The 26,042-nt window shown below is 38.3% G+C and overlaps 5 protein-coding genes across 6 annotated transcripts; 4 read left to right on the top strand and 1 right to left on the bottom strand.

Annotated features, from left to right (window-relative positions):
* Positions 1-1,350: 1,350 nt before the first annotated feature.
* Positions 1,351-18,613, bottom strand: LOC108086198 (zinc metalloproteinase nas-15). Of its 2 annotated transcripts, XM_070287954.1 has the most exons (3): positions 18,552-18,613; positions 2,044-2,229; positions 1,351-1,988 (listed from the first exon to the last, which is right to left on the bottom strand). In XM_070287954.1, the coding sequence occupies exons 1-3, from the start codon at positions 18,568-18,570 to the stop codon at positions 1,474-1,476; spliced, it is 720 nt and encodes a 239-aa protein (XP_070144055.1). In that variant the 5' UTR covers positions 18,571-18,613; the 3' UTR covers positions 1,351-1,473. The 2 variants fall into 2 exon arrangements, with proteins under 2 accessions (XP_070144055.1, XP_017038549.1); XM_017183060.2 differs by lacking the exon at positions 18,552-18,613 and having other exon boundaries at positions 2,044-2,251.
* Positions 3,088-3,977, top strand: LOC108086182 (seminal metalloprotease 1). The gene is made up of 2 exons (XM_017183044.3): positions 3,088-3,306; positions 3,367-3,977. Exons 1-2 carry the CDS (start codon positions 3,213-3,215, stop codon positions 3,909-3,911), a joined length of 639 nt encoding a protein of 212 aa, XP_017038533.3. The 5' UTR covers positions 3,088-3,212; the 3' UTR covers positions 3,912-3,977.
* Positions 4,709-5,710, top strand: LOC108086191 (seminal metalloprotease 1). Its single transcript, XM_017183055.3, has 2 exons — positions 4,709-4,978; positions 5,071-5,710. The coding sequence occupies exons 1-2, from the start codon at positions 4,762-4,764 to the stop codon at positions 5,616-5,618; spliced, it is 765 nt and encodes a 254-aa protein (XP_017038544.1). The 5' UTR covers positions 4,709-4,761; the 3' UTR covers positions 5,619-5,710.
* Semp1 (Seminal metalloprotease-1) lies at positions 6,301-7,285 on the top strand. Its single transcript, XM_017183057.3, has 2 exons — positions 6,301-6,535; positions 6,608-7,285. The coding sequence occupies exons 1-2, from the start codon at positions 6,334-6,336 to the stop codon at positions 7,159-7,161; spliced, it is 756 nt and encodes a 251-aa protein (XP_017038546.1). The 5' UTR covers positions 6,301-6,333; the 3' UTR covers positions 7,162-7,285.
* Positions 7,845-8,850, top strand: LOC108086185 (seminal metalloprotease 1). The gene has a single exon (XM_017183048.3). It carries the CDS (start codon positions 7,884-7,886, stop codon positions 8,667-8,669), a length of 786 nt encoding a protein of 261 aa, XP_017038537.1. The 5' UTR covers positions 7,845-7,883; the 3' UTR covers positions 8,670-8,850.
* Positions 18,614-26,042: the final 7,429 nt, after the last annotated feature.

Here is a 26,042-nt window from a genome sequence, read left to right as displayed (position 1 = left end):
TTGATGGCCAGGCGTCCTAGTGGCCGCCTTAACCCATTAAATTCTCTTTATTATGCCGGCAATATTTTCTCAAAAATAAAAAGCAGGAAACTCTCAAGACATTATGACTTGAGAGCGTGATAATCGCGTTGGGATGCTGTGCTAGGATGTAGATTTTCTTTAAAAAATAAAGGAATTAATTGAGTTTTTTTAAGGAGAGCTAAAATGTATACTTGTTTTAAGACGAAGTTTAAGAATTTTTTTAACTAAGAAATTTATCTTTTCATTTTCAAAACTTTTTTTTAATGTCATGACTTTGCTAATGGGTTTAAATTAAATTTATTTTTAAGCTTTATATGATATAACATTAAGAGAGATGGGCTAGAAAAGTAAAACTTTAATTATAAAAAAGAAACAGTTTCCCAAAAATAAACCGATTTCAATTTCTAAGGTCATCATAAAACCACAACTATTCATTTTTAATTCATTTACCAAACTCCCTGTTTATTTATTTAAAAATCCTTAAATCGTTTTAAATTAAAACCCATATTTGCAATGGTATCCAAGAGGTAAGTACACATTTTAAGTGGCTTGTCGCTAATGCTAACCACCTCAAAAGCTGATAAAACCCGGCTGCAACACAGGAGCTCGGCCAAACTGGATGACGTTGGCCCATCTTTGGACTGCAACTAAAAAAGCAAATGCACTGCTTGCATAAATTAAATGTTTACGACTTCCGTTTTGTGTGCAGGTAGCTCTGGCGAAGCTTTGGCTCTAGCACAATTTTGTGCCATTAAAAAACCAAATATATGTATATGCGGCGAGTCCTTGTGTGGCGGGTGAGATAGAGAGGCGAGGATTCGGGGGTGCTTCACGCAGATAGTTGGTCCTGGGATTACACGGAAGGACTCCTCCGGTTGGCTTTTGGTGCTGGCGTTGCTTGGTAGCTTGGTTAGTTGGTTAGTTGCCTGGCGCGCTAATTTTTAATTACGACCACTAAATATTCAATTTTTAGTTGCCGGCGCAAAGGCAAACACTTCCTTTACGCTGGTCGGGGCTTTTTGTTTTCCAGATTAACAGGGATGAGGGTTAGGGATAGGGCTACGACTAAGGATGGGTATAGCTTTGAGGCTACGGGCGATTCTTGTTTCCTGTCAAGTGCAACAGCTCGTTGGAATTGCAAATGTTGCGATTACTTTGGAAGAGGATGTAAAGTCTGGCCAAGTAAGTTCTATATGGAATTAACACGACTGGGCCGCTTCTTTTATCTTCACGGTGAAGTTAGTGTTTCTGAAAGGCAGCTTTAAGTTTGGTTTGAAAGGAAAATAGTTTCAAATTCAGGGTTTAATTTTAAATTAAAAATATCGTAAATTGTGAAGTATGGTAATTTTTAATCCAAATGAATTTCTAAATTAACAATCACCCCAATTATTTAATTAAATCACCAATAAACACATTAAATAAAATGTTAAAATTAACATAAAGTTAAGAAAACTAACAATACATGCGATTTAGGGTGGCCACATCCCTCGGACTCAGTTGAGTCGCCTGACCAATAATTGCATTAGCCTGGAGAGGAATAATCGTGGGGTTTCCATTTCTCGAAAAGGCAAATGGACCGTAATGCATAATACTATCGTAATCGTAGCCCAGTCCGAAGTCAGTCACTGCGCCAGCTCGAAGCTTATTGAAATTGTGTTTATGGCCGGGCTTGATATTCTCTGGGTATATTCGCACATACTGATCTCTTTGGGGATCGCTTTGAGTGTGGTAAAAGGCCAAGGCGTGGAGCAGTTCATGCTGAATCGTGCGACTAGACATGCATCCACTGCCAAGATTGAGTTCCTGGTTGGTAACGCCCAAATATCCTACATAGGACCAGCATCCGGCATCCTTTCGTTGAATTACTACTTGCGGCTCGCGACTACTCAATGTCTTTCGAAATTTGACACAAGTCTGTGATGATATTTCCTTCATGGCATTTTTTACTAGAGCCTGGTCTGCAGATGCTGTAAAGGAGTTAGATTTTAGACGGAGAACTTTGCTATATTATTTAAGACTTACACAGACCCACGCCAAAGCTATATACCAGAGTGCTCTTTTTCCAGTAATAACCTGACCAGGATAAAACAATCCTACTAGTCATATTTCCTTCAAAGAATTGCAATTGCTCTGGTGTATATATAACGTCATCTACTTGAATTTCACTGGAAGGACGAGTATGGACCAAGGGTCCTATTGTCAAGAGCACTGCGAATGCAAGGTAATGCATTTTCAAAAGTGTTGATCAAGAGTCAAGTTTCAGAGGCTTTTTATATCTTTCTGGAAGTACATTGGGATAGCTTTATCTCTAGATAAGGCGGCTAACCGGACGGATTCCAGAGTATAAGGGTTATACCATATTTGCCTGGCCATAATAATAGTCTCATCTTAAATTTGTTCTATTTTTATTTGTGTTTATTTACATATTATAAAGTTATATCAAGCCTAAGGGCCTAATGATTTATAGTTTGTAGTACTAGTTAAGATTCTAGTTGTGTTAAGAATGAAATTTACTTTAATATAATTTAGTGAACAATTAGGAATACGTTAAATAGTTCTTGTATTAAGTATTTTATAAATATCATTTCAAAGATATAGAAAGTTTAATAACCTTGTTATGGGACCTAATTGGCTTGAACATCAGAACATTATAAAGATAAACCTTTTAGAGGTTCTTAGCCTCAGAGTTTTATAATGTTCTTTATATTATATAATCGATAAAGTTCCTTACTTATGACTTAAGATTGTTTTTTCCAAGTATTAGTTAGCAAGAGTTCACTTAATTATTGACTTGTTATCATTATTAGAGGGTAAGCAAGTCTACTACTTCATTCATTGAAAGAGCCCCAAAAATATGCTATATACCGACATCATTAATACCCTAATTAGTTACTTAGTAGACATTGATAACACCTTTTTGATAGCTACCGATTGTTGAAACGATTAGATTTCACATCGGTACTAGTACTTTGGAGATCGTAAATAACATAGATTAACTATTATAATGGACTAATCAATGGCTCTTTTATAAAACTGGCTAGACAGTCTGAAAAGGAAGGTCCGAGAACTAACATGTCTTAATAATTACTATACTATCTCTGACTTTGGTTCTGATCACTGGGGCTTTGGCCTTGCCAGCTGATCGAATCGAAACGGATCCGGAACTGACAGCAGGTTATGTGGAGGGTGATATGGTGCCCAATGGCTCCCAAAGGAATCTTTGGCGAAATGAAACCTATCGATGGCCCAATCGGATTGTTTACTATCATATCAATAGCTATATAGGTGAGGGATTAATTGCATACGTATTTAAATATTTATTTATATATTCTATTCTCTTTACAGATACCGAACATCGTAACCAAATTGTTAAGGCCATTCACAAGATCGAGTCCGTTTCATGTTTGACCTTCAAGGAGGCCACCACCGACCAGGAGTATTATGTGAATGTTACCTCCGAAGAGGGTGGCTGCTTTTCCTACATTGGCTACCTAAATCGAGTCCAACAACTGAATTTGCAGAATTATGAAATCGAAGTTGGCTGCTTCCGACTCTACACAATTGTCCATGAGTTCTTACACGCCCTGGGCTTTTTCCATCAGCAAAGTGCCGCCAATCGAGATGATTATGTGGAAATTGTGGAGGAGAATATTACCGAGGGCATGGAGTTTAATTTTGATAAATATACCGAGGCAACGGTCAATGACTTTGGAGAGAAATACGATTACGACAGCGTTATGCACTATGGTCCTTATGCATTTTCCAAGAACGGTGAAAGGACCATAGTAGCTTTTGAGGAGGGCAAGGAAGATGCCATAGGACAGAGACTCCAGCTAAGTGAAACGGATATCAGGAAACTAAATGCCATGTACAATTGCCCCACTGTTTAGGGGAATACTCTTTCTTTCTTTCCTCAACTTAATGATGATAAATTTCACCTTGATATTGCCACCTCAGGCCCGCGAAATATATATGTATATATATAATCTGTTTATTGTGTTGACAAATGCAATTAGTTGAATGTTCGTCTCTGTCATTTGCTTTCAGATTAATTTTGGCACTGATTTTCTTTATTTTTGGGGAAGGGGAAGGCTTTTGCAAGCAATTGTGGGTGAGATTGGGGTGTTTTTAAGATGAAATGACTCAGTGAGGAGAGGTCAGGGTTGGTTAGGCTTTGTTGTATTTCGACAGGTAAGGTGAGGTTGCCAAACTTGACGCAAGAATAAATGAAGATAAATGTACTACAAGGAAGTTGGGAAATGTTGTGAAAGTGGTTCTATATAATTAAGGGTGATAATATATTTGTAAATTTAAAGTTGATTACGTTTTTGCTGGGTTGAAAATGGGAAATGTGGTAGCTTATAAGAAAATATATATTTAAATTTAAAATGTAAATTAGCCATATAAATTAGGAACCCAAAAGTATGCCATATTAGTTTTCTTTAAATAGAAAGATCTTATCTCGATGACAATGGTAATTCCCGATCTATATATGTATATAGTATAAGAAAGGCATTTAGAACTAATGTGTATTAAGATTACGTATACGAATTTATATTAGGCAGGTTACCGCTGACGATTAGATAACATCTTAGCGGCGACCATTGGTCAATTTAGCTGGCTATAAAAGCTTAACTTTAGCGCAAATACCATAAATTATCCATTGGCGAGGGGCAGACCACATTGCCTGGTTTTAGTTGGCGCCCCAATCAGTATTTTCCCAAACGTGGAGCCTACAACATGACGAACTGTACATTGACTTTGGTGGTCTTCTGCTTGGCCAGCAGCTGCCTGGCTGCTCCTGCCACCCAGGAGAGGATTGAGACCGATCCGGAGCTGACAGCTGGCTACATTGAGGGTGATATGGTACCCAGTCCACTGGGAAGAAATGGACTGCTTAATGAGACCTACAGGTGGCCCGATCGCACGGTTTACTATTACATAAATCCGGATATTGGTAAGGCTTTTAAAGGAACTAACAATTAATTGGGAAATATAGTTGAGAACTCAATTAAACATATTTTATTAAATATTTTATTTATTATTCAGATACCGAACATCGCAATCACATTATCCGCGGCATTCGCATCATCGAACGTGACTCTTGTCTGGTCTTCAAGGAGGCCACCACGGACCAGACATACTATATTAATGTCACCTCGGAGGCTGGTGGCTGCTACTCGTATGTGGGTCATCTCAACAGGGTCCAGCAATTGAATTTGCAGAACTATGCCTTGGACTCTGGCTGCTTCCGGCTGGGCACAATTGTTCATGAGTTCCTCCATGCCATGGGCTTCTATCATCAGCAGAGCACATGGAATCGCGATGACTATGTCCGCATTGCCGAGGAGAATATTACGGAGGGAACGCAGAACAATTTCAACAAGTACGATAATGAGACAGTTACGGATTACGGAGAGCCCTATGACTACGGCAGTGTCCTGCACTACACGGCATATGCGTTCTCCAAGAATGGAGAGATGACCATTGTGCCGCTCCAAGAGGGAGCCGAGGAGGTCATGGGTCAGCGCCTGCAGATGAGTCAGTCGGATATTAACAAGCTGAATATTATGTACAAGTGCCCCAGGCAGGTGTAATTTAAAGGGGATATTAAATATTTTGCCATTAGATCGAGATTGGATTTGAGTTCCATCTTAATAAAAATTCAGTAGGATTTTTAGAAATATGATTTTAAATTTTGTATTTATTTAAAGGGATTATTCTTCATGAATTTTTTAAGATATTTTAAGATTTACCTAAAATAAATTAAATATGTTAAAGTCAATAAATATGGAACTCCTGTTACATATTTATTAATCATTTTTTTAAACATAACCATTTACATTTTCCTTTGACACTTTTAAAAATAAACCCCAAGAGTATGCCACAATAAGACAAGAAACGTATGTTTTTAACTTAGAAATTAAATTCTTCTATTCAGAAAAAATGTTTTAATTTCAGAAATAATAATTTTCATAAAATAAATAAAAGAAATACATTTTGGAATGATTATTTTCGGATGTTTTGAATAAGGCATCGATAAAAAACTCTATTCCTTTAATTCATTTTACTTGCAAAGCTTAATATATAAAATATATATGTATATTTTGATAAATATATATTTTATAAGGAATTTTACAGGACCAAAAAATATTTTTTTCCTTAGCATTTCTCTACTGTACCAAATAGCATCACTGAATTGATCTTTGTATTAATTAAATAACTTCCATAAAAGCATGGAAAATGCATTACTAAACCTATAATCTACTCCACCGTTCAGATGGATAGTTTAGTTGGATTTTTCTTGGCAAAATGTTAGGAATAAAATTAGCTCTGATTCTATTCTTAAGCCGGGAAGTCTTAAGTAAACGTGAGAGGGATCCTGAAATACGGCCAGGATACTATCAAGGGGACATCCTGAATCGTGGAATAAAATTCCGGAATGGGATCGGCAATAAGATTTATCACTGGCCAAATGCCACTGTCCACTACGTGATCCAGCCCAATGTTTTTGGTAATAAAATAATATATAACGATTATATAAGTAAGCACTAACATTTAACATTTCAAAATGTTCCTAAACAAGACGAAGCTCACCTGGCAAAGATCTTCGAGGCCATGGCTGATATTATGAGCAAATCGTGTGTCGTATTCAAGCTAGCCACGAAAAATGAGCTTCCGTTTGCGCTCAACATTACTGGAAATAACGATGGCTGCAATGCCATGGCTCTGGGCTTCAGGACGAGCTTAAATGGGATTAATTTGGAGCCCTATCCGATTGACCAGGGTTGCTTCCGCATGGGCTCTATACTACACGAGTTCCTCCATGCCCTGGGCTTCGAGCATCAGCATGTGGCCCAAAATCGAGATGAGTATATTCGCATCGAGTGGGAAAATATTGACAAAGAATATTTCGTGAACTTTGTGAATGAAGATAAGACGACCACCTGGCATGGCTTTGGCGAGCCCTATGACTACGACAGCGTTATGCACTATGTACCCCTAGCTTTCAGCAGAAACGGCGAGCCCACTATAGTGGCCCTGAAGGAGGGCAACCACAGAATGGGCCAGCGGTTTGAAATGAGTAAAACGGATATAAGAAAGCTTAACAAAATGTACAAGTGTCACGGCCATGTCTAAACTAATGATATTGACATGGTCTTTAGCTAGTGAAAGCGTAAAATAAGCGATGAGATTTGGTTTATAATTTAGAATGCAATAAATAAATCAAAATCCTATCAGTTATTTGGGACAGTGAACATAAGACTCTCTCTCTCTTGTTTTGTATTATCTGAAAGCCTTAAGAGAACCATGCTTAACTACCTTTCAAGAGTCCCTTAAAAAGTATATTTTGGGGCGATAAGAAACCCAATTCAAACATGGAATAGACAACCCAATGAACACTTGTGTTTAGCGGAACGATTACTCGTGTCCCGGTTGTCGGGTTGCTTATCACTTATCAATTGACGATTTGGCCGGAATTACTCATATTCTGGAAGCTTTATTTATATATTTTCTGGCCACTTAAAAAATTCAATCACTGCCTCCACTTGACTTTCGGTACTTTTTTACATATTTATTTTACTATCATTGTGAATTGCGGCAAACAGGTGACGTTTGCTGGCGATATTAATCGTAAATTACATGACTAATGTACGTAAAGAAGGCGCCCCGATGATAGGTGACTTTTTAGTTATAAACCTTGATCCAATTGGACGTTCCCTGATTCATTATCAGTTTGCGAAATAGGTTTTTGCCCGTTTGTATCTAATCTAAAATGGGTAAGGCTTTTGGTTTTATATTTAGGTGGACGTGCTCCCTGGCCAATTTACTAGTCTCGATTGAGGAACCCAACTGGCAAGATGTCGAGGATCGGAATAATACTCTTACTGCTATTGCAAGTGCTCTTCAGTTCTGGCAAGCCCCTCCCGGCAGGTGTCTACGATCCCGAGGAGTCTGCTGGCTTTGCGGAGGGCGACATGGTCTTGACGGCGGAGCAGGAGAGGATGCTGGAGCAGGGTGCTCCCAAGGCACGCAATGGCCTGATAGATACTACAAAGAGGTGGCCTAATAACTTGATTGTCTACCGGATATCAGATGACTTTGATAATCTTCACAAAAATGCCATCAAGGCGGGCATCCAGACGCTGGAGACAAACACCTGCATCCGTTTCCGGGAGGCCACCGACGAGGATACCTACTATCTGACAGTGACGGCCAAGGAGGGAGGCTGCTACACGGCTGTGGGCTATCAGGGAAAGCCGCAGGAAATGAACCTGGAGATATATCCCATAGGCGAGGGCTGCTTCCGACCCGGAACCATACTCCACGAGTTCATGCACGCCATGGGCTTCTATCACCAGCAGAGCTCGGCCATTCGTGATGGCTACATAGAGGTGCACTACGACAACATAGTGCCTGGCAAGGAGTTCAATTTCCAGAAGTATTCCGACTCTGTGGTGACGGACTTCGAGGTGGGCTACGACTACGACAGCTGCCTGCACTATAGGCCGGGAGCCTTCTCCATCAATGGCGAGGATACCATTACGCCGCTGGACTCATCCGCCCAGATAGGCCAGAGAGTGGGCCTGAGCTCTAAGGATATTGACAAGATCAACATCATGTACAAGTGCCCCATTCTGCTGTGATCCGGAATCGGGTGAACTGTGTACCTAGTCAAATGTGATATATACTAACCTACATACTAACTACATCGTGTCCGCCGACTGAGGCGATTAGATCGCTTTTATTGATCTACGCTATCATTGTCATTGGGCGGCCAGTACTATTTATAACAAAATCGTAAATTAAAGCCAAATACCCCTTCAAGACATCGCCTTCTGCCACTTTTTGATTATTTGTTATCTGCCATGTGTGGAGGCTAAGAACTATCAGCGTAATTATTTATTGCCGGAGAGAGTCTCCTCGGGAAATGTGAAGCCACAAAACCCTGCACCCATGTGTCCTGGTCTCGTAATTGCGTGCTGCTAATGCGATTTATATGCGAGATGCAAATGTCCTGGGGAGCAGCTGGGTCCTGGAGCGACAGTCGGCACCTAGGAAATAGCTGAATGTATGCCAGGAACGAGGACACGGCGGGGCAGGATGCAGGACCCCGGCGTAGAGGCACTCAATTCTCGCATTTTGACAGCGCTTGTTAGACCATAAATTCGATTTTCGTTCGTTTCGACGACAGGGCTTTCGCCTCATTCCCCGACGGGGTACATTTGGCAATGTCTTCCATTGCGCATTGTTTCATCTGAAATTAAGAAAGGACCTCCGCCGGAACGAGCATGTTTGCCAAAAATTAGCATACACCAAGGAGCACAGGCAGAGAGGCACAGGCAGCCAGGAATTTGACATGACAAAATGAGATTGCAAGAGAATGACTAGTGATCGATGCAATTTCTAATAACAATATATTACCTAAAAAAAATAACATCCCAGCTTATGCTGAATTTTTCCTTTCAAATTAAATAAAAATATATAATAAATTTACTACGATTATTTTTGGTTTAAATATAGCTCAACTTTACTTTGTGTGAGTGTTCTTAATTAACTCTTAACTGATCGTGTCAAAATGGAAAGTGAGCTAATACCCTCATTATCAAATATTGGCTCATAAACACGATTGGTTTTAATTTGTGATTAAAAGTCATGCGTTTATCGTTTATGCCGTCCGATTTATTCCGCGAATGTAATAAAAATTTATAGCAAACAAATACTACGACTTTACTGAATGAATGGAGGATATAGAAAAGCACCTGTGTGCATCTATAGCTAGATTACAGAACTTAATAAAAATATTTACACACCTTAATTACAATGAAAACCTTTGTAAAACCCTTCAGGAAATTTACACTTGAAAGTTTCGATTGCAGGTGAGGCAATAGTTGCCAGTAAATACAGAGCCAAGCTGCACTTATTCTTTATCAGGTGAATTTTCTATGAAACCAGATAATGATAATGATTAACAGTAGGAATGTAATGAAAAAACACTTACATGCCTTAATTGATATCAGCAGAAAAATAGTATAGGATGTGGAGGAGGTATAGAGGTATTTTATGTATTTGTAAAGGAATTTCTATGACAATTACATGGAAAATTTTGTAGTCATTATTATTAAATTTAAATCATCTAAGAAACTTGTAAAGGCATTTAAAACTGCGAAGGTTCTAGATTTATTTAAAATGTATTAAATATATTTAAAAATAAATCACAAATTATTTTATATTTTTTTGGCCAGCAAAAATTTAAAAGGGTTCTAGAAATAAATATAGCTTTACCTGGCTATTTATTAAAAATTTTAAAAATAATTTTAAAGAATATTTAAATATCATATAATATTATTAGAGTTCTTTTTCAATTAATATCTCCGGAAAATCCCCTTCCAAATTAAGTTGAACATTGATCGGCAATCACTTCGATATCGATCTAAGAATTTACAGCCCTAATTGGCTGTGAGTTTGGTAAATCATTGTCTGACTCATGGCCATTTCACCAGATTTCCAAATTGAACTTGGCCCAAGGCTCAGCGAAAAGTATGCAACAACTCGGTGGCCAGAAAGCCATGGCTAATTGCACTCTGCCCAAAAGCGAGCAACTGCAACCGCTGGCCATAAATAAGGCCGCATTTTCTATTGCATTCAATATGCAAATCAGTTGCAAACAATTCCAATTGCGCCCGCACTTTGGCGGGGATTCCCGTTTGCCAATAATAACTCATGCGGAAAGGAAAAAAAATGTATATATATATATATATATATATAGACGGCGGGAAAAATTCGCGTCCACAAAAACAGAAGCGGAAGCCAAAAACCCAAAAACCGAAACCGAAACCACATGAAATATGAAACGAATTGTAGCAATTTCCCAAGAGGCGGCACAAAGCGCATATGTGACCAAGTTGGGGAGCGGAGTTCAGATAGGAGTCCGGAGCCGGTGCCGGAGTCAAGATGAGCCACTAGAGCTGCAGGAGTCCGTGTCCTTTGGCTCCTTTTCAGCGATTTATTGCTGACGAATGCGTATTCAATTTTAAAGCATCGCCGAGATGATTTATACATTTAATTTTATTTTTCTCGCCCAGCCGCTTAGCGGAAATGGGAAATCACTTGCAAGGGAGATCCACACACACAGCCGGTTCCGGACTTGCATTGCCCCTTATCCCCCCCCCCTTCTTTTTATGATTCATGTTTTCTTCTTTGAGGGCACAATTTCTCATCGTTCATATTTATGACTATGACGTCGTAAAAAATTATGCTTTAATTTGATTATGGCATGCCGGGGCAAGTGTATGCGGTTTAACGTTGCGTATACGCAATCTGGCGGCTGCTCAAAAATTTGGAAAAAGGTTATTGGGTCAACGCCTGAGCGACTCTCGCACTTGTGATTGACTTTTCTGAGTACTTGAACTCTAAGCTCCTCAAAGCTGACTTGCAGTTTCATTTTAAGAAAAAGCTGCTTTGAATTTTAAAGGAAGTTTCACTTGGTAAACATTTTGGGCATCCCTTACACTTCCAGCTTTCAAATTTTATTTACTGTTGCTTTAATCTATATTTTAATATTTTTTAATAAATATTTAATGTTTAATTTTGAGCACTAATTGGTTTAACATAAGCCAAAACTTCATTTCATAATTATTTTCGTGTTAAAAATATATCATTCTCTGTCAAAAAATGGACTTAATTTATTATCCAAATTTGTGTCAATAATTTGGTTTATTTTCTATTTTAAAACCAGCAATTAAATGGGATTATAACCTGTCCCCTTGATAGAATTTAAAATAGACTTTAATTCCTAAGCTCAACTAATTTTAAATTATTTTCCCCTGGTATATATATAATGTTCAATAGGGTTTGAATGGGATTTATCTCTTCCCTGCTTTTATTGCCTGCCTATTCCATTAACACAGCCATTATCGATTCCCAAAACCTTATCGGGAACAGCGATTTCGCTAAGCTACTTAACTGTAACTCAATCAAACGGGGAACTAATTAATTTGCATTTGCATTTGCATTTCTTTGGTATCCTTTAGCGAACTCCCTTCGTTAGGACACGTTTAAAATGGTTATTTTGGCCTGGCCGCCTTTTGTGTGAACATTAAAATCTTAATTTGAATATGTAACCGCTTGTCTATGCCACTTTTAATCCCCATTTGGCACACTCCCCACCTGTGTGTGTGTGTCCTGCGGGTGTGTGTGGATTGTTTTCCACACACCTCACCTGGAAACCAGTCTGCCTTTGGGCGGTATCATGTTCATTTAAAAAGGTAATTTCGGCGCTGAGCTTATTATGCTCATTAAGTCATCAGGCGGCGGGCAAAATGGGCCAGGACATGGACAGGGATCGGGTCTGGATGCTGCTCCCAGGACCTGGACCAGGATCTGGCCAACATTATAAAGTGCACAACCCCGGCGACCGCAAAACGTGTTCATTCACTTGCTGTTAGCCGAGTTCCGTTTTCAGGCACTGTAAAAAGTAAATATAAAATAATTCCTAAAAAGTAAAGGAAATTTATAAAGAGAAGATTTATAAAGATTTAATCAAAAAACCATCTCCTTTCTCAATGAAATCTTCTAGTTATTTTATCAAGTTCAACGTCTCTTTAGATTCTCTGATTCATTTACCAAAATTCCCGCATATTTCCCCAGTGCTTTCACTGGTTGCACTCCACTTCACTTTAACTCTACTGGCTCGTCCTTTATTTTTTACCAGGGGGGCAGGACATCGAGCGTGAATTAATTTTTAATGATGTTGTGTGCGCCGCACTGAAAACAACTCCCATTTTGTTGCTGTCTGTTTGCGAGTGTGTGCGTGTGTGTGTGTGACTGCGTGTCCTGCCCAGGATGTAGGTCATTTCAAAAAATTGTTTGCTTTAAATTGCATTTGCGTTGGCCGCCATGCGATGACATGATGCACTACTATCCGCCATCCGGCAGTTGCCCATCAGCCACAAGTGTTTTTATATGCAAGTGGGGTCAGGTGAATGTAAGGCGAGCAGAAGGGGCTCAGGTCAGGGAGGGGCACGTGGCACCTCAACCACGAAAGCGTGAGCTCCACGCAACCACGCACAACCATGTCACCGGTTTCAGGGAGGCAAAGAAATGGGTAGCAGATGGTGCTTGTTTAGCTATTAGCGGGTAGATGATGTCCTGCAAATAGTGTTGTCAACCAAAAAGGTGGGTTGCTTGGTAAATAAATCCTGGCCAGGATGGCAAAGGAGCAGTTACACGTGGAAAGAGTGCTCTCAAAATAGGGGAAGTATTTTAAAATAAAATAAATATGCAAAAGGATGCTAAATATAGCAAAGGATGCTAGAATTGTATGTAGTAAGAAAAATATATGTGGAAAATATTTAGAAGTATTTATAGAAATATTTATGTATATTTGGTTTGATGGTAGAATTAATAAGAAAAAATATATCTATAGATGACAGAGTTATCTCACGATTTTTCTGGTATTAAGTTGGCCCAAGCTGCCTTAAGATAACTTGGAGAAAAAATCAGGAAAAGCTAATATTTAATAATATAAAATAAAATCAAGACAAAGTTGACAAAAATATATATAGAAAACAATATAATCTTTGGCTAAAAATAACCCAAGTTGCCAGTTGTGGTAACAACCAGAACGAGTCCTCTTGGTAGTGGGTCAACTGCCTAATTAAAAAATATTATTCTGCGTAATACATTATGACACCTTATGACACCTCATGCTCTGCCTGCCAGGGATTAATTTACTCCTTAAGCTCCTTTATAAAAATTCATCAACCGTCTTTATAAATTTCTTGAACCCGATCCAACCACTTAATTTGCGTGATCAACTTTGTTGTTAAAAATTCCTTTTGTCCCGCCGGCAAAGCAATTAAGCGATTAATTCGCATTCAATCGCCGCCTGCATGGACTATATACTATATACATACAAATATATACCATATATATATAGCTCATAGGACAGGCGACGTATAAATCAAAAAGGGGATTTTTAATTGTGGCAGCCGCTGGCTATTGGCCAGGTTCTGACTTAACTGTTGTAACTGTTGTCGCCGCTGTTCTTTATTTTTCTCAACTTTTTGTTCCTTGGCGGCGGTGTTGATTCAATTGCACACGCACAACACGGTCACCAAAAGGTTTATGCAAATGCAATAAATTACATTTTATTATGAAAATTTAAATGTTTCATTCCAGAGAGAGAGAGGGAGGGTAGTAAAAATCCAATTAATTGTTATTTTATTTGTTTATTGTTTTCTGATTACGGTTGCAGCATACACTTTTTGATTTATTGTTAAACATTTATTTTTATAATTTAATTAAAACATTTATATGGACAATGCATTAAAAAGTAAAACGTTATTTTTATATTAATACTTTTTTTTTTGTTTTGGTTTTTGGTTAAGAAAAACCCATTGCATACTTAACAAGTTATGGCCAAACTGGAAAAATATTACCAGGGAATTGGTATAAATGAAAAATAATATTCGTTTAAAGCTTGATTTTTTTATAAATAATAATAGCTATTGATTTTGGCACGTAAAGTAATCCCTTGATTTTTTTATAAATAATAATAGCTATTGATTTTGGCACGTAAAGTAATCCCTTGGCATTTTCATACCTTTAATGTTCATATAAAAAGTTTGTAATATTTATGTTTCATATGAGAAATACTCATATTACAATAGTTTTTATGGAATACAAATTGAAAGAAAACCCCCTTTGTAAAATAATGAATTTCGTTTGTTGTATTTTGGGAAAGCACAGAAACCCTTTTCTATTTTTTTTTTAACCCGTTCCAGTAATTCCCTTAACAGTACTCCCTTTCACAGCTAATTGCTGACTGCATTTGTTAGCATCCAGAACAAATGATGTGGTTTTTACCTACCCTACTCCCATGTTACCCTAAAAACTCTCTTGAAAATTCCTACAGCACCTTTTTTATACCTTCATTTGACCTGTCAGTTTCAACTCATTTATCACCGCCAAATGTCTCGCGTTTGTATTTATTTATACAGCTTAGGAGAGCGGACCGTGTGTGATCTCTCTTCTCCCTTAACGTTGACAAGCCGGCGGAGCAAGATAAATTATTATTTTAATTGCATTTAAATTACACGTGGCTGTTGCACGGGGCGTATGCGCAATAACCTACAAAAAGTCAAGGCTGCCAGGCTTCAAGGGACATAGCAGTGGGGTGGGGGTACTTGGAAGGGAGGCTCTTGACCGCCCGCTGCTAGATTACCCGCTACCCATGGCGAAGGGGACTTGACCAGCGATTTTACTGCCTGCCAAGCAGCGTTTAGGGGATTTATTGAGACATTTTTATGCTGAGGTCTCGGTTTATACACTCTTCAGGGGGGTGTTTAAAAATAAATCATTATTCTATGCGGCTTATTTGCATATTTTTTAAATATATTAAATTTGATTTATTACCTGAAAAAATCGTATTTTGAAATTGGGGGAAATTGAGGTCAAATATAAATAAGATTATGTTTTAAACATATCTAGGATAACTTAAAGAAATGTTTAAAAATATCTTAAACAATAATTAATGATCTCAAGACAGTTGAAATTCCATTTCAAAAGTTCTTCCTTAGTTTTAAGTTGTTTAAACTTCTTTCTATATACTATTTAATAAATAACCATCTGATCCATATAAAATTTCAATAAATTATTAACTTTCGCGAGTCCATAAATACTTTCAGGGCATCCCGGTTTCAGCTTCCTGAATTTTCGTTCACTTTATTTGATATATGAGAGCCCCTGGGATCTTCGCCACAGCCTTGAGCAACATTAATAAATGCTGGCAATGCTTGGGTCCTTAAATCCCGATTCACCTGCGCCGTCTGCTTTATATATATATATTGTTGTTATTTTTTTTTGAGTACAATATATATGTATATGTATGTACATTTTTCTGTGTGTTATAATTGCCAACCGCCCGCGGCGACTTCAACTTTTGTGAACAATCTCCCGGAACAGTTGGCGGCTCCGGCTCCGGCTGCGGCTCCTTCTCGGCCAGAAAGTGAGGCGGCAATTTATATTCATGAGTTGTTGTAATGCATGTACAAGTTGTTGCTGGTGTTGTCGGTGGATTTCCCCAAGAGCACGCTTATTGTTATCCGTGAATTAACTTCTCTTATCGCGACGCCTTGATTTGCGTGCCCTGACTTTTGGTTTATACTCGCATATCAGGCTTATTATGGCCATGCGCAAAATGGCTTTAATTATGGCAGTCCCTCTCTCTCTCCTTCTTTTGTGTCCCTCACGCAGGAAATAATTGCCAAAATATAAACTAGTTATAAATTATTAGCCCAGCATCTAAAGCTTCCAGTGACAAGGCCAACAGCAACAAACATATCTCCATATCCTGGCATATCCTGGCCAGCAGGCAAAATGGCAAAGACAAGCTCAAGATGTAAGGGATAAGCACGGACACACACACACACACATAGAGAGAGCTGTTGACTACCATATTTTATAAGCCTGTGCTGTGCGGTTGAAAATTTAAACAAAAACCCGAGCTACAAAATCGCAGAGGAGGGGAATATCTGCCTAAGTTATTTGTTAGAGAGGAAAAGACTTTGAAATACAAAAGAAACGAAGCTTCATTACGCTTTCTGGGGGGGTTTATTTATAGGGAGAGTAATATAAGGTAGGGAATATTATATAATAACTTTAATTTCTGATTTTATTTAGGTACTTTATTTATTTAACTAGGAAAAATAGAAAAATATATTAAAGAATTGAAGGTAAATGTATGATACACACAATCCTTTAAAGTTCTCCCCAGTGTGAGTTCTATTTCAAATCTACTTAAAGCACTTCACTATTCAATGTGTTGAAATTTTGATCCTTTTTGGAGCCTGCCGACAAGCTCCTTGTCAAAGTTCTAATGCCCTGGAAAATGTGTTTAGGAATCAAACAAAACAGGGAAGCGCATCCGCACAGGATTCAGCACCCCCGACCAACCGAAACGACGTCGTCAGCAACACATTAAAGCATCTTCATTGTCCTTGGATGCTACTGCTGCTGCTGCTGCTGTTGTGCGAATATGAGTACAAGGATATGCGAATATCAGTGTGTGTGTGTGTGTGGGCTTGTAAGCAGATAAAGTCATTTGCTTTGATATCTTTTGCTAATTATTGCCAAAGCGTAGTCTAAGCCAGGCTTGTGCAGCAGGAATAATAAATGACAACAATTCCAGCTAACTGCGGCTGCTTGAATCCTTTTTTCACTCCAAGACAAACCCTGGCAGGAGACCACAACATCCTTGCCGGTTATGGGGGTTGGAGAATAACATTAACAGCATATTATCCTTCCATGAATCCCCATTCAAAACAAAAGCCAACGAGGCGTAGGCCCTGCAAGGATGCTACTTCCTAGGGCGGCCGATTGAGTTTTCCTGCCATTCTCCAACGATGTGTACTGGTTTTTTTTTGTTTTTAAGAAAAAGTGAAAAATATGATGAAATTAATTTTTGTGTGTTTGGATTTAAGCACTTCCTGCTCCTGCTTACAGGCTTTCAGGTTCCTGCTTCTGCTGAAAGGTTGAAAACTGAAATGCCGGCAGATTAAATTAAAGCCTGCTGAAATGTTGTCATTTATAATTTTGGCACAATTGCCGCTAATCAAATTGCTGCCAGAAAATGGGAGAAAAGGGTAAACCGAATTCCCAGAACTGCCAGCGGGAAGGGACAGGGACTCCTTGTCCGTATATTTCTCGTGAGCTTTTTGCACGCTTTTGCTTTTTAATATGCCATAAAATTCAATGGCTGAGGGGAGAGATTCTGGGCTTCTTCTCAGCATCTCTGCTTTTGGCAGAGCGAAGCGATAAAGTAGACAACCCCGAAAACAGCATCCCTTCAGCCTGTGCCCCCCTCCGACCATTTATTGTAACGAATCTATTAAGTGGAAATTTATTTAAGCAAAAGCAAAAAGTTTAAGCCATAAAATGTAGCTTGTTGTGCTTGGCTGTTGCTTTTGCTGTTGCTTTTGTGGCTGTTCGAGAGTATATAAAAATATTAAAAAATAGGAAAAAGGCCAGAGAGGCGGCCAATAATGGGGAGGCGTTGCCATTTCCAGCATATCTTTTGCTTTTCCGCTGCCGTTGATATTTTTATTGCGGCAACGGCTTAGGTTCAGCAATTTTCCTCAACCAATTCGAGTTGAACGAGTCGCTGGGAAATTTGCACAGGATTTTGCCAAACAGCTTGATTAAGCTTATGGATTTTCGTTTTGGGAAACTCGATGGCATAAATTGGTCCCTGTTTCCCGGGCGTATACGTAATATTTAAGCTTGAACCAGTGATGATGGATACTATTATGTTAAATCTATGTTTGAAATATGCAAATTGTATTAGAAAATTTAATTACCCTCAATTTGATCTAAAATATTATCAGTTTATGTAATAGGTCTTCAATAAATATTGATAAGTATTATAATTATCCGAATGAGTAGTATAAACAAATTATATTTAAATTTTTTAAATGATTTAAGAGCCTCAATCTTGGCCCTGTTGAAATTTTAACAAAATAACTCACCAGAAATGCTGTCACTCATTTCATTTTGTTGTCTTAACAATCCATGATTATCCCATTATGGCAGCCCATTTCCTGCATTATGCAGAACCATTTTTTGAAACCCGCTTAAAAAGTACAACGGGAAGAGAGAAGGAAAATACGCATTATAAATTTTACTTTCCATAGCCTTAAAGCAGGTCCCACGGAAAAGGGATTTTCCTTGCCGCACGCTTTTCCATACCTCCCCCTCTCCCACCCTATAGCTGTCGAGGTAATTTGCCTCGGACACAAAAGAGAAACAGAAAAAAAAAGGACTCGCGAAACCCGTAAGTGAGAAAGAGACAATTAAAAATCCATTAATTTGAGTAGCGGCAACCATGTAAAGCTACTTATAGCGCCTCCCAAAAACCGGCCACGCCCACAGTGCTGGCCTGGTTGTCCCAAACTGAATGGAAATTTACATTACATTATACTCGCATTTAAATAATTTTTGCAAAATTAAAACGTAATGCCTGCGACCGGCGGCCGGGCCAAGGCGAAACTTTATGCCACTCGGTGTAGAGTTACGCACGGGGTCCTTTGGTGAGTGCATCCTTGATGCAGGCCCATGGCAGTGAAATTATTTATGTGTCGCACATTTAACTTGCACATGGCAAAATTTATATATGTATATATATTTTGCATTTACCGAGTGCACTTCCATCATTATCCTGCCGGCAGCAGCAGGAGCAGCTCACCCACTCAAGCCTGACCGGATGCAGACATCCAGGACATCCAACCGGCCACCTCGTCCTTTTGGGCCGCTCTTGGCATTGTTTTTTGGCCAGGCCAACGGATTAAAATGCATGGGTTCATGAAGTGGTCATCTGTCATCTTTGCGGTAGGAAGAACTTCGCATGTTGACATTGTCGCAACAGTTTATATATGTGTTTTGTGTGTGTGTGTATATGCCAAGGGAACCGAAAACATATACAACGCAGATATCCAGAGAGGGACAACTCGTCGAGCCACAACCAGCTATTCAAGACCGACTCCCAGATAGCTTCATTTTTTTTATGTTTCTAGCGAAAATCCATTGATAGCTTGGGGTATATGGGAGTTTATATTCAAGTAAAATAAAATGATTAAACCATATACAATTCTTTAGGTTAAAACTCTTTTGTATGAATAAAAATGATATATTTTGTTGTAGAATCTCTTAAATAAACAGTACAGAAGGCAATTAATCCATAACTAACCTAGGAATGATAGAAACCTATTAACAGGCCCCGTTTTACACAAATATTTTCTTCCCTTTATACAGTATCTAATAGTCTGTACTCTAGTAAAAAATCCCTCACTCTTAGTTATTTATACTCTGACCATTTTGTTGCTTGTGGAGAATGGCTTGGCTAGGGTAACTGGTGCGCAGTTCCCTTACAAGCCGGATTAAATATGGCTTAAAAGTCAGTTGACACGAGTTGGCCATTTCTCCGCCGACTACTTTTCACTCATTCCGCATCCCTGCCCTGTGTCTCCGGGGCGAAGTGCTGTGTTGTTCGGCGGTGTGAGATGATAAAACATTTATGCAGATATAGCCGAGGCCCCGAGTGCAGCAGCAACAATCATTGACATTAAGTGGAAAACGTACGAGGCAAGGCAGGCAGGCAAGGGATTGGGGAAATGTCTTTTAGATGTCGTTTAAATTAATTGCAATGAAGAGATTATTTAAAAGTGGAAAATGATTTAATGCCGCAGGCTTAAAAGTAGCTCCATTCCGCAGGATGGTGGAAAAAGGCGGCCTGGGGCCCGTCAAGTTTAATCTCTTCTTTCAGATTGCTGTTTACCGAAGCCAGATATTATTTAGCCTCCATGCATGGCCATCCAATCATATTTTTCAATTACCATCAGCAGCAGCAGTAGCAGCTCTCCTTGCCAATTATATCACCTGCAAAATACCCCAAATAAGGGAAAGCTGTATCCTGTTTAGTCAACCCTTATCTGGCCAATTATGAATGGCCATTTGACAGGATATATTTTGTGATATTTCTCCCTCTCTTGCCCTGTTGCCTTGCCTAATTGCTGGCTTGATATTTATTGATTTTCTCAAAAAAAAAAAATGTCAAGGGAAAAAATAAAAGTTACGAACAAAAATTAAAATTAGAAAGCACATCTCTCGGCCAGCCCTCAAAGGAAATTGATCAATTTGGACAGGTTTTAGGGTACGAAAAGGGAATTCCTCGAGTATGAATTTTTTCCCCTTTCAAGCTGTGATTTCGATATGAATTTTTGAGGGGGTTTGCAGACCGAAAGTCTGATGTGTGAACGGAAATTAGTTTCATTAGGTCTTCTGATGACTCAGACAGGGCACAGTCGATTGAATAATTGAAACTCGAGCCAGGATTGTGCACAGAAAATTAAATTAAGGAAAAATAATGAAAATAACAAAAGTTGAACAGAATTTAACTTTGAAATATTCCGATTTTGTTGCAGTTTTTATCGACTATACAAAGAACTGAAATATTAATAATATTTTTGTATATATTTCCATCAAAAATAGCTTAAACTTAGCTTAGAATCTTCTCACAATATTTTTATTAAATAAGTTTTAATAATATTTAATAATTTTTTTCTGACTTCTCGCTTTTTATTAAATTCTTTAACTTGTAAAGGTTACCTTATTATTAAAATATATAGTAAATATCTTTCTGTGTATTCTGAGAGTGAATTTCTGGATTCTGGAAATCATAAGCCGATTCGCCTCGATTTACGGTCTAATTTTCAATACTATTTCTGTCCGACTCAGAGGAGACTTGGTGACCAGCTGTCTGGTTCTTCGTCCCGGTTGTTGTGGCACTGGACCTGGTGCTGGTGCTGGTCCTTGGTCCTTGGTCGTTGTGCCTTGTTCATCCTGCATGTCGCACAAATGTTGTATTACGTCCTGACATGCAACATGAATATTCACTTTGCACTTTGCGGGCGGAGTGGCTGGGCTAAGGATTTGGGATACAGGTGTTTTCCCGGACTGCCCCAGGGACGACAGGGCGGTGGCGGTGGCAGTGGCAGGACGATGTTGATGTTGATGTTGTCCTGCAACCCGAATTTGCATCTTAATCTCTGCCGTCAGCGGCGTTGTTGACAAGCAGCAGGAGCAGGACGAGGAGCAGGAGCAGAACCAAATCGCATGCTTACGCACTCGAGAGTCCTGGCCGGACTCCCCTGCTGATTGCTGTTTAGTTTTGCAATTTAAATCAAAATTTCAGGTGCAATGCCCTGATGTCTGCCATGTCCTTCTCTCTTGGCCCTCTGTCTCTGTCCTGCTTAAATTGGCAGCCCGTCTTGGCCGCAACCCTGTTGGTCCTGTATGCCAAAATGGCATACTTATCGCCCATACGCCCCTGCGTCCCCAAAGGATCCTGTATCGCAATGCGGTCCGCTTCGGATACCCATAATGCCCTAGCTAGTTGGCTTTTATTTTGGGTTGGTTTCGTTTCGTTTCGGCTGCGAAGTGAAATCAAATGAAATGAAATGTAGATGCATATCCTTTTTTGTGTGTTTTTTTTTTTGGCTGCTGCTATCCTTGTACCGCCGCTGTGTGTGCGCATGTAAATTGTATAAATGTGCGCATAAATTTTCGTAGGCAAAATTTGAAATTCCGATTTTCGACCAGATTGGTAAACAATTTATGTAAGCAACCGAACTGAGCCAAACACATTGAAAATCTGGTCAGAAGTGTCCTCTGGCTTTGTTTTTGCCACCCCAACCAAACCAGACCCACATTTCTGTCGTTTTTCGGGGGTGCTGGAAATCATGTAATTGCGTAACCCTTTCGATAATAGGACCCTTGAGTACTGGAGTGTGTGTCCTGGGTTGTCCTCGCTTATGGTTATGACCACACAGACGGACATACAAACAGACTGGCCCCATCACTTTTGCTTATCTTAAGTATTTTACTTATGTGCTGTCGGAATGTCCCCAAGTTTCCATCTCATCTCGATGGTCCCCAAAAAGGTTCCCTGTTTGCATTTGCACACATTTTCCATTTTCCAGGACCCAGACAAGCAAGGCTGTGTCTGCTAAAGTTTTCCCTACTTTTTATATGAAATAGGGAAGGCAGGACATGAGTGTTACCTAGAATTAATACTAAATAAATAATTGTATAATTTAAACTTAGATAAAAATACTTGACACAAGCAAAATTGTAAGCTTTTAATACCCAAATTTAATTGTATTTTTAGTGGGGAAATACTGGGTAACTTGTAGTCGTTACACTTAGTATTTCCCTGTAGAGAGTGAGATTCTGGCCGAGATTGCTCAAATTAGTAACCCATTGATTTATGATATTTCTGAGGTGGTCCAACCTCTACGACTGAGATTTGGTCTCCCCAAATAATCGATTGTCCTGGCCAAGTACTTTCACCATTGAAAATTAGTTGGTCGGAGAAATTGAAAACAATCCTTTTGGTTCTTTGCATTTAGGCCTGGTTTGGCTTGGCCAGCAGAACATATTTTAAGGACATTTTTTTTAGACAGCCAGTCAGTTGTTGTGGTGCTTCCGAATCGGCTGGCTGAGCAGCTTCTACGTTCTCGACAATTTGCCATTAATTGAAAACAGATTTGCCGCCGAGATTGCATTGTCGACAGGCATCTGATTTCCGCACAAATTAATTATAACTGCCATTGACAGGGAGCGGACGAGGGAGCAGGCCAGCTGGACACTGGGAGTGGCTACCGAAGCCTGCTGCTGGACCCCAACGATAAGGCGACAGGCGAGTTTAATTCAATTTTATTGAGATTTATTCAGCCAGAAAGCGCAGACTAGCGAAATGGAAGCGAAAGTGCTCTCCCTCTCGGCTCTGTGGCCATTAAATGGCGTATTAAATTGCGCGTGCGAAATGGCTTAGCTGGAAGTTGCAGCTAAATAAAAACTTTTATAATTGCAGCAACAAAACGCCGAGCGGAAGCGGAAGTGCCAACGTGCCAGCGGAAATGCAATGGCGGCATAGCCATAGAGGGGAAAGTGTCACATCACCGAGTCCGAGACATGTCCTTTTTCGCAAGATGAATTATGCCGCATATGTTTCACATTTTAAACATTTTTACAGCTAATTAATTTTAATAATTGGTATATTTTATGGCCTCCGGTTTCACAGCTTAACATAATCGATGGGTAGGCAATAAATACCAGTAAATTGAATTAACAACTATTTAAAATATAAATTAAACTTAGCTTACGGTTGAATAATCCACAAAAGTCTGGTCTTGAATTTCTCTCTTTAAATTTAAGTCAACAAAATAGCCATTAGTTGAGTAAATACAATTTTTAATAGGAATTTTGAGCAGCAGTGCAAATGCAGCAGTTTGATTTTGATTTTATTAGCATAACTTTAAAGCTTAAAAAGTTATTCATACGACCACCACCTTTGCCAGAAAAAAATCCACATACCAGTGAATACAAAAATCTTTTCAAAGTGATTTTATGATTTTACTTGATTTTTCTTTGGAATTTATTAAATTAAACAAGCATGAATAATAAAAGAAAACTGTATATGAATAATATTTAGACAACGAAAAAGTTTGAGTTAAAATTCAGATAAATGTTAAATTAGTCATGTTTGCTTAGTTCACATTGAAAACCAAGAAAATGAAGGCGAAAGTTAGCCTTTTAGAGATGCAATTATAACTGCGGCTTACATTAAGATGGATAATGTATTTTAATTGAGATTAATTGCCAGTTGAACTGTCCAACTTAAGCTGCCTTCCATAAAGTCTGTATATTTATACAGATGTTATGGACAAACTATATGTGTTTGACATTGCAGCCATTTAAATCGGGACAACAAATTAGTTTTATGTTTAGTGTTATGCAAATAAAATTATCGTTTAGCCCGACACTTTTGGCTCGTCGAACGAAATGGATAAAATGCCTGAACAGACAGTCGCATAGATTGATGGCTCTACATATTGATTTGTTTGCCAGCAGCCTCCGCCCATTTGAATGTACATATATAGTACATATATCTGTGCATATATGTATATTCCAATCGCTGAGTCCGTTTCAATTATTTTGTTTTGGCAAAGCAGCTGCAGATACTCGTGTACTCGTGTGGGATTTTAATTAAAAATTGATTTAGCGAAATTTGCATAAATTATGCATAACTCGACGGTAGGCCAGCAAAACATACAAGGGGCCCCGCATTTGTGACTGTATCAATAAATTAGAAAAGATTAATGCGAAATTATATAAATATATATAATTCGCGAGAGATGTCTCTACGAATTCTCTTATTAAAGATTTATAATTTACATTCAAGCCCAAGTGTATATTTTTGTAAGTATATATTCCCTGGCATAATTAAAAATCATTTAGCTTGCCCGACTTCAAGGAGAGACTTGCCTTTGTGTGTCTGGAAAGTCAACCAAAAAATATGCAAAGTTTAAGTTGAAGCGGAGTTTTCTCTGTGGGGCAGCAACGGCGGATGCAACAATTTATTGTGGCAGCTTGAAATATGGCAAAAGTTTTGAAATTAAGTTGGTCGAGAAGGACCGCAGCCACATTAACAAATGAATGGGTAACTGAATAAATGAATGACAGAGTGAATGATGGAGCGATGAAGTTTTCTGGTTTTCGGAAAAGGGTTTTTCAAGCGGGCTATGATATGTTTTATGAATAATTGAAAAGAAATTTTGAAAATACTACAATAATTAATTTTGGCCAGCCAAAGTTTGTAGTATACCCTTGCAGGTAACAATTAAAATATATCATAACTAAGCCAAAAATGCATTAATTCGATTCGGAACGCAGTTTTGTTTTAGTTTTTATTAATTTAAAAAAACTGCATACCAAATTTAAAATTTTAAGAAATCAAAATTTTTGGCCATTTTTGCTAATTTTAATGATGTAACCCCTTATAAAACTTTGCAAAAATGGCCAAAAAATCGATTTCTTCCGGACATGTCTAGAAAGATTCGCATGTTAATACTGATCAAGAATATATATGGTTTATGGGGTCGGAAATGATTCCTTGACTTAGTAAAATATTATTTTGTATTATAAAATCGGATTTTTTATATTAAAAAAACTTCTTGATTTTTTTTTAAATTAAAAATATCATAACTTGGCCAAAAGAGCATTAATTTTAAATCGGAAAACTGTTCTGTGCAACATTTTCTACAGTTAATAAATCTGAATACTTCATTTAAAAATTTTGAAAATTCAATTTTTTATCAAAATTAAAAATTTTAATGATGTAACCCCTTATAAAATTTTTGCAAAAATGGCAAAAAAATCGATTTCTTCCTGACATATCTAGAATGATTCCCCTGTTGATGCTGATCAAGAATATATATACTTTATAGGGTCGGAAACGTCTCCTTCACTGCGTTGCAAACTTCTGACTGAAATTATAATACCCTGTAAGGGTATAAAAATTAGTCTATCTCTTGTTATATATATTATACTTTCTGCATTTATGTACATATATTTCCCTTTTTAAATATTAATTTATATATCACTTGCCACATTAAAACCCT

The sequence above is a fragment of the Drosophila kikkawai genome, chromosome 2L, assembly GCF_030179895.1.
Source record: "Drosophila kikkawai strain 14028-0561.14 chromosome 2L, DkikHiC1v2, whole genome shotgun sequence".
NCBI lineage: Eukaryota > Metazoa > Arthropoda > Insecta > Diptera > Drosophilidae > Drosophila > Drosophila kikkawai.
This window is presented reverse-complemented; position numbering and strand designations above follow the sequence as displayed.

Bases quoted from the DNA above. Each gene is read 5' to 3' on its own strand.
- LOC108086198 (XM_017183060.2), bottom strand. From the start codon at position 2,251: ATGCATTACCTTGCATTCGCAGTGCTCTTGACAATAGGACCCTTGGTC. The intron at 1,989-2,043 runs GTAAGTCTTAAA...ACTCCTTTACAG, and splicing joins TAGCTTTGGCGTGGGTCTGT to CATCTGCAGACCAGGCTCTA.
- LOC108086182 (XM_017183044.3), top strand. From the start codon at position 3,213: ATGGTGCCCAATGGCTCCCAAAGGAATCTTTGGCGAAATGAAACCTAT. The intron at 3,307-3,366 runs GTGAGGGATTAA...TTCTCTTTACAG, and splicing joins TCATATCAATAGCTATATAG to ATACCGAACATCGTAACCAA.
- LOC108086191 (XM_017183055.3), top strand. From the start codon at position 4,762: ATGACGAACTGTACATTGACTTTGGTGGTCTTCTGCTTGGCCAGCAGC. The intron at 4,979-5,070 runs GTAAGGCTTTTA...TTTATTATTCAG, and splicing joins TTACATAAATCCGGATATTG to ATACCGAACATCGCAATCAC.
- Semp1 (XM_017183057.3), top strand. From the start codon at position 6,334: ATGTTAGGAATAAAATTAGCTCTGATTCTATTCTTAAGCCGGGAAGTC. The intron at 6,536-6,607 runs GTAATAAAATAA...TTCCTAAACAAG, and splicing joins GATCCAGCCCAATGTTTTTG to ACGAAGCTCACCTGGCAAAG.
- LOC108086185 (XM_017183048.3), top strand. From the start codon at position 7,884: ATGTCGAGGATCGGAATAATACTCTTACTGCTATTGCAAGTGCTCTTC.